Here is an 8,440-nt window from a genome sequence, read left to right on the forward strand (position 1 = left end):
CCTGGCACAGTGTTGTTCGTGAAGTCCTCGTCCTGAACAAAGTGACTGAATTTTCGGACCGCCCAAGGAATACAAATATTGCTGGGAACCTCTCTTTTTTATCTGCAACTAATGAATTTGACCACTGACAATATTACTTCCTTAATCTTTGCATTTATATTTTGGGAGCCAAAGTGGCATGTGAGGGGTGGTGAACCGGGACTGGATCGGGTATTACTCGCCGCTCATGTTAACCCTAGCCGGGAGTGCAACTTGGGTTACTGGTTCATTGCACAGTGCACTGATATAACCCGTGGCTCGGAATATAACTCAGTTGACCTGGCTTCATTGACCTACCCACTGCAGTAGTAGCCTGTCCACCGCTTTTCTTGTTTAGTTACAGATCATTTTTGCTTATACAACTGAGCCATGACCTTACCTCGCAATGGCTTGCTCTTGATGTCACAAGACATCATGTTGCTCGTGTCACCCTTAAGCAGACAGAAGACATGGAGCTATGCTCCGCAGCATTAGCAGATGGCTGCCGCGATGGCGAGATATTAACTACCTCGCCGGGTATGGAGGAGGTCGTGGGTTCGATCCCGACCCTAATGCATGCTGCATATTTGGAGCTTGCTTGTTTTCCTTGTGTTCGTGTGGAATTTTCTCCAGATCCTCCGGTTTTTCCCTCCAGATTTAGAAACATGCGTTTAAAGTATTTGGCTGCTATACATTTCCATATGATAAGCCACTTTGCTGAGCTACCATTTGTGGACATGTCACTTTTGGAAAATAGCTATATAGCTCAGTGGGCCTTATCTGGTAAAATAAAAATAAAATAGTTGAAACTAGTTTTAGACCTGTTGACCCCGTGTAAACTGGGAAAAGTGTGTTATCAATTTAACTACCGGCCACTCAAAAAATGTCAAAGCGTAGAATTGATCGAACGGATGTGGAAATGCGATTGTCTAATGGTGGCCCTGATCTCGACGTGGGCATTCCTCATTCATTTGATGAGGGCCGGTCTGTACATAATAGGAGAATCGATGTTGGCTCATCGCAAAGTGGTGTTCATTTAAAACTATTTTTATTTTACCAGCCAAGGTCCACTGAGCTATGTAGCTCTTTTTCAGAAACGACCTGGCCACAAACGATAGCTCAACGAAGTGACTCATCGCGTGAAAATGTATCGCAGCCAACTACTCTAAACGCGTGTTGATCAATTTCATGACCCCGAAGAGATGATGGGTTTAGTAAACCCCTGACTCAGATTTAAACTCGCAGGAATACGATTATATGTATGCTGAACTTCTTTCGCACCGTACGTGAGCACGTACCACAACGTGTAGAATTATGACACATCCCTCGTGTCGGCAACACGGCATGGTTATTGTTGAACACGTGTCTTATTCACGACCTCTATTTGGCCCATACAATCCCCTATATCGCGCGCATGCATAATTGGACGTCAAACACACAGACTCGTTCGCGTACACCCTTGTAGTCACGTGCACCTCGTGGTGCATGTGATTCTGTGCCACGGTATACGAGCACTCCTTCCCTTAAGCTCAAATAAGCGCCGATCACAAGACCAACCATCTCCCACGTCTACAATCCCGGGGTCAAGGGGTGGCTCCTTGTCACGCATTGGTCATTAGGAGGTATAGCGACTCCCTTCAGAGGATTTTCCACGCGCTCAGACTTTCACCTATGGGTGGGCGGATGGGTGTGAAAGGTAATGCCCACCTCTGGCGAGTGGGATCTTAATTGGGGAACGCTGGAGAATGGAAAGTCGTTATCCGGCAACACTCAAGGCACGTTAATCTCGCTCGTACGCTTCTCCGCAGGCGTCGACTGAGGGCAGCATTGTGTTCGTTTGTTAAAGGCCCAAATGTACGGCATACTGAATTTCAATACAATATACCCTGTACGTGTCTGCAGCACAGACACGCGCACGGACAAGCCAAAGGCACGAAACAAGTATCCATAAACCAGGAAGAAAAATCATGCATATGCACGGACCGTGTAACGCTATATCCAACGGTGCGTTCGGTCCGTTGATGTTTGAGAACACGCGCGGGTCAATGACGATGATCGGCTTCACGAGCTAACAGACAGGCGGGCGGAGCTAATGCATTTGCGCTTTTCACCACGCCTGTCGGCGCCGGTGAATGATTCGCGGGCGCGATGGTCGTGTCCGCCGTGGCGCGTGTGGGTGGCGACGCTTCCTCCGCGACGCGTGCGCGTGGCCTGCGAGCTCGGGGCACACACGGATGGCCCGCATCACGGCTCTGGGCTCTAGGCTCTTTTTTCAAAGCCCTGGGGCTGGGCGGAAAGACCTTTGCCATTGGTATCGGCGTTATCATCGCAATTTACTGACATAAAGAAATACGTTTTGGAAAAATGATGTAGTGCATTACCCTGACAATAATATGAATAGACAATGAATGATAAATCCTGCAATTTGCAGCATGCGTTACGAAACACACACACACACCTGTTGCACGCAGTAAGACACGCGTCTCTGTGTGCACCTCCTGTGTGTGTGCGTGATGTGCCACTGCAGCGCTGTCATTCAAATGCCGCTGGGCGGGGGGGAGGGATAAAATCAGCAGGACTCTGTGACGAGTCAAGCGGGGGGTTGTGCTATGGACAGATGGGACCGCGGCTTAGAAATGTGGAATTTCCATATCTGACCCACATGGGCAGGGCGCCAACAGAGATGGTATCCGAACAGGCAGCCGCTGTGGGTTTGGCTGTTTTGTAATATATCATTAATTAGTCGCCCAGGAAAGCCACGCTGACTCTGAAAAACGTTGTTACGAGGGTCCTGCATTGGGATGTTTGGCCGACACCAATGGCACTGCATGGAGTTTTGTTTTTGTTTTAAGCTGTGGGAAGAAACCGAGAGAACCCCGAGGAAACCCTCGCAGGATGGGGGAAGAACATACAAACTTCACACACACACACACAAAGCACCGTCCGTGTCAGGAATCGAACCCAGGTGGGAGCCAAATGCTGCCTTTGCACGGCGCTGCTAATCATCACCAGAGGCACGGCCCTGTGAATGGTCGTCTTGGATGCGCGGGGACAGTCGCCTCGAAGATGCTGCACACCCCCACGCGGACCCGTGAGAAGCGCATGCGATGGCAGGGGAATCGGTATGTATTGGTTACCCCCCACCCCCCACGTCTCCCGCAGCACAATAGACTGTCCTCATCCCCAACACTCAAATCGTGCGGTTAGGGTAAACACACACACACACACCAAACAATAAAAGAAGTCGGCGATGAAGCACAAACGCGTTCGTGGTGTGTATCCGAACGTTGAAGGCGCGCCAGTCGTCAGCTCGCTGCGCTTGAAGCTTCGTTCAACGGGAGTTCGAATCCCGACCACGGCTCGGTCGCGTCAGTGTCGAGTGAATATCTGAAACCGGTGCTGTCAGCGTGGCGAGGTTATGCGCAAACAACCTCTACGGCCAACGCGACATTGGGGGAAGGACCGTATAGTTCAGTTAGCGCATTGACAAAAGGGGTGTACATTATTTTACGCTGTTTCACGCATCGTATTTAGGTCGTACTAAAGCATTAGGGCGGAGACCCTACGAGTATTTTCAATCAGTCTTTTGAAAGTCGCATTGTTCGTCCGGCCGCGCTATCGAACGGATGTAACTCTTCGCAAGCACACAATGCTGCGAATTATTTGGAATAAAGGCTTGCAAATCAGCGGTCATCTGTATTATACCAGTTCCTTTGTGAGCCGACAATGGAGACGAATGGACACCCCGTATTGTCCCACTGCTGCGACTCGTTTCGTGGTGTTTTTCATGTACAATGGAAATCGTTCCACAAGTAAAAAAAAAAACACCCAAAACTTTTGTCTATTCGCTCAAAGAAAATCAAAGTTTCAGGATGCTCGTATATTTTTTTTACACTTGAGAAATCGATAGCATTCAACCGAATTTACAGCATACCACAGAGCACACAAAGTCCATAACGTTCGATGTTGAAATACTTAGGCTGCAGTATGTCATATGCACATCCTATAGCCTGTACAGAATCTAGGAACTTTGCATAACCGCTCATACAGCATCGCTCTAGGACCGTCTTGCACGTGATAATGACAATATCCGCATTGTCCTCAGAGCGTGAGGATACACAGCATATGTATATGTACGGCCCTCTTCTATCCACTGCTGGATGGAAGCCTTCTTTCACAAAGTGCGTGCCTATCGGAGGTGTGGGGGGAGGACAACATGGAGGGGGGTTGTTTGACCATACTTCACTATTCATAATAAAGTGTTTTGGGTTAGATCGCGTCATTATAAATGTGTCGCAACCCTCCACCACCCGACACGGCCAATCAGTAAAAAAACAAAATGCGTCACGTTAACAAAACGCCAATTAGTTACTCCTTCAGCCCACCGGTGTGTTTGAGGGGTGAATCGACATTTCGAATTTGAGTTGTACGACGTTTCGCTGGTAATTACATCCAGCATGTTCGGGCGATTTGCCAGAACACTTCACGACTCTGATCAGTGCGGGTTGGTGACGGGGGGTGGGAGGATGGAGGCTTAGAACCGGGACCATTTCAGATTCATCTCTCTTAGCCGCTGTGGGGAAACCAACTCTGGTCGATGAATAATTCATGCATTGCGCGATGGCGCTAACCGCTGTCCCACCCGTCATGTACACGACGGTACTTGTACTGCACTCCAATGCTCGCTGTAGCCACGCAAGCCACGGCCGTAACGCCAATTGATGGCAGGGGCCGCATGCGAAGTCGTATGAACGTCACCGACTTTATAGAACTGCGGTCAATGAAAAACTGGGATTGTAAGGGAAGCTTTTCGCGTATGGTGACGCCGGCGAGTTGTACTCGTACGGCAACCCGCCTCCCTATCCGCAACAGCATGTACATTATATTCTAAATCCGTATTGTGGGCACGAGGGGATGATGTCTGCGCAACCCCCGGGAGAGGCGCGCATTTCAACTCGCATTGTATCGATAATTTCACGCATAACATGCTGGCAAACAAACCCCGGCTTGTGCCGCCCGTGGAATCAAGTCTCCGGGCTCAATCGCCCCTTTTGTAGTTTTGACAAACAAAATCATATTGTGCTTGCCCCGTCCCCCTGTCTCGTCTCGAGCCATTGACACGACCCAACGACGAGGGCTTAGCGCGGTCTATTTAATGAGCAATCCGCACAAAGCGGACTTTATACGCAGTGTCTGCTCGCGAAAAGACGCTGCTGCTGCTGCTCATTGTAGGCTTCTGCTGGGCTCTTGTCAGCCACACACACACACAGCCCACGTATCGTACTACAGTCGCGGCTTTGAGTGCCTGGGACTACGGTCTTACAACTACTAAACATTTTTTTTTACCATGGTAGGCCCGCTGAGCTAAAACATATTTCTATTTTTTTTCAGAAGCGACTTGGCACGCTAATGATAGTTCAACGAAGTGGCTTATGACGTGGACATTTATAGCGGCCAAAGACTCTGAACGCACGTTTCCAGATGAGAAAAATCCACGGGACCACGGGGGGGGGGGGGGGGGGCTAGAGAGAAACGTGCAAACTCCAAAAATACAACGGGCAAATCTTCAGGGTCAGGGATCGAACCCACGACCTCCTGCATACAAGGCGAGGGAGTTAACATCTCGTCACCGCGGGCGCCCCAAACTGCACGTCGCTTAAAGAACACACGAGCGGAGAGTAAAACCTGTCCCCCTTATAGTGCGCGTGTGTGTACATGTGCGCGTGTACTCGCATTCCCCAGCAAGGCTGTCGGAAACGGCTACAGCCCCCATACAGTTGATTGCCAATGCACAAGAGGGGTGGGGGGGTGGGTTCGCTTGCATGTTGTGCGAGCCTTCCAGCTGCGAGCAATTACCAGTCGCAATATGCGAGCGCTAAAGCAACGCGGTCACTTATCCCCCTTCGGCAGCGCGAGTCGTGGGCACAAACTCAACGAGCGCACACAACAACAAAACAACAAAGGGGGTCTCGGCACCGTTCAACTCACGGCCACGGAGAGCGCGTGGATAGCCGCGGCGAGCGAGAGAGTGAGCGCCGCTGGGTTGAAGAGAGAGGCGCGCAACACGTCTGATGGACGCGTCCCTTTGGGAATGAAAGGGAAAACGGGGCACACGAAAGCCCGTGGGCGCAGCGCACGCGCGCTGACAGTCGCGTTGAAGAGAGAGAGAGACAGAGAGAGAGATGCACTGTTGCAAGTCCCCCGCGAAACACGTATTTTAAACAAAACTAAATAAAATGCAAGGAGGAATGAATGACTGAGTCCGCGAAAACAGTAAAAAGTGAGAAGAACACGTCCGCTAAAGGCAAAGAGGACTGTCGTGGACTGCTACACTCGTGGACGAAGCAGATGCGATCTGTGCCGTTGCACGTAGCGGACGCGTGGGTAGTTGTCGGTGCATGCGCGCTCACGGAGACGGAGCGAGGAGTGAATACCGCATACTTGGCTCGCAGCTGAACTAACGGAGGGAGCAGTCGCGGGCTGGAGACGGGCGAGCGAGCGCGAGCGAGTGAAAGTTTTTTGGCGAAAGTGCCAAATGCGCGGCGTTACCCTCTCACCTGCCCTCGCCGTGCACGGGCTGACGAGTAGGCACAACGTGCCCAGCACAAGCAGCTGCCGAAGTTGCTGCAGCTGCTGCTGCTGCTGTCGTTCCATCCCCGTTCTCCTCCTCCTCCTCCTCGGCGCTTCCCCGCTATTCCACATTCAGCTTCACTCGCGTGGCGCTGCAGAACGCGCGCTGCAGGGGTGGCGGTGCGGGCGTTGCGGGCGGGTAAAACGCGGCACCAGCGCCCAATTCAGCTCGCAACCCCTCTAAGTCCCCTGGCTGCCTCGGGGATAACCGAGCACTAAAAGAGCCGGGGCTAAAGAAACGACGTTAATTCCTCCTCCCCCCCCTCCAGCCTCCCCCCCTCTCTGTATTTGCTCCGCGTTGCAGGCAATTAACGCGCAGCAAGCGGCGAAAAAAAGTCACGAGGCTCAACTCAGCGTCGCTGGACGCAGACTGCGCGCGGGGGCCGCCTCTCTCCTTTGTTGCCGACCTCCCCCTCCATCTGGAGTCGGCGGATGTCCATTTCCTGATGACGGCGCGGCGGGTCTCCGCTGGGAGGAGGAATGAGCCGGGCCCCGAGGGCCGGGGGGGGCGGGGAGGAGCCGCAACGTGCCCCTAAGGCTGCGCCGATGAAGCGAGATGCTGACCTGGGCTTGGAGAGGGGGGGGGGGGGTCGCTGGGTTTGCTTTGGGGGTGGGGGTAGAGAGGGGTGGGTGTTGAGGGGGGGGCTGGTCTTGGTCGAAAGGGTTGGCTTCTACTGCCGTGGCCGGTCACGTCTGCCTCGCTGCCACCTGCACAGAGTCAAGGCGGCGGAGGAGAAGGCGGTGCTGCGGATCGCGCAGCCGAGCGAGGGAGCGCCGTGCGCTCGCTCAGCCTCGATCCACCGCCGCTTGCCACATCGGGCTGCGCGCAGCGCCACGGATCTGGTCAACAATAGACGCCAAGAGCGAGGCGCTTACGTAAAGCGCCGTGTCACAGCCCCATGTCAATATCGCGTCTTGGGCCAACTTAATCCCCCCCCACCCACCCCATCCAGCACCCGCTTTGCGAATCGTGGAGGAAAGACGCGCGCACCGGACAGCAGCTACTTCCTCTGGCGGATCTGCGCGCAAAGCCAGCACGCGTGTACAATCCCGCACGATGTTTAGTGGCAGCAGCAGCAGAAGTGTGGAATCTATAGCGGTGTAGTAGCATAGTCTTGCACCCCGTTGGTTCTCAGTCGTAAAAATAAATAAATGCAATAGGTTTTATGAAACAAAGTAGTTGTACTTACGTTGCCCGTGCAAAATTTGTGTTTCGATAATTTACCTTCTAAATGTGGCATGTCTCGCACCCCCAGAAAGGGCATCTGGAACCCCAAGGGGGTGCCTACACCCCAGGTTAAGAAGAACCACTGGTCTAAGAAGTGCGTAGTAAATGGAACGCTACCATCGCGCGAAAAGAAATTCGCAGCGTTCAATCCCACACCGATTGTTCAAGAGACACTTAAAGCCCCAGGTCTGTCGCCTGGCTCTCGAGTGACAACAACACTGAGTCCCGGAGTCACTGTCATCTTTAAACAAAACAGGAACACACTGAACGTAATCGATAACGTGCCTTTGAGTCACCGCTGGTTGAAAGCCTCCCCTGCGCCGTTGTCGGCCCGTCTGTCATGAAAAGGTAGTTTGACCGCTACGCTGGTCAGTAGGACCGGTAGTAGCAGCTCACATTTAGAACTCGCCGCCTAAGGTTGCCAAGTTGGTCGCGCGGATGCCCCCACCGCTGCGCCACCGCTCCACCCCCAGTGAGTGTGGCGGCCTACGCATAGGCGCGTTGAACGCAGCACTGTATTGGCGAGATGATCAAAATAGAATTGGACGAGGATGCGGACGTGAG

General features: G+C 52.6%; 1 protein-coding gene across 2 annotated transcripts in view; it reads right to left on the reverse strand.

The window, feature by feature from the left end:
- Window positions 1-7,441, reverse strand: part of LOC133345859 (neuropilin-2-like) — a 149,015-nt gene extending 141,574 nt beyond the window's left edge. For both annotated transcript variants that reach the window (XM_061556903.1, XM_061556902.1), the window contains exon 1: window positions 6,576-7,441. In XM_061556903.1, the coding sequence (XP_061412887.1) occupies window positions 6,576-6,720 (145 nt within the window). In that variant the 5' untranslated portion in view covers window positions 6,721-7,441. The remainder of the gene's footprint in view (window positions 1-6,575) is intronic.
- Window positions 7,442-8,440: the final 999 nt, after the last annotated feature.

The sequence above is a fragment of the Lethenteron reissneri genome, chromosome 23 (assembly GCF_015708825.2).
Source record: "Lethenteron reissneri isolate LAM-NWPU_2019-01 chromosome 23, ASM1570882v1, whole genome shotgun sequence".
Lineage (NCBI taxonomy): Eukaryota > Metazoa > Chordata > Hyperoartia > Petromyzontiformes > Petromyzontidae > Lethenteron > Lethenteron reissneri.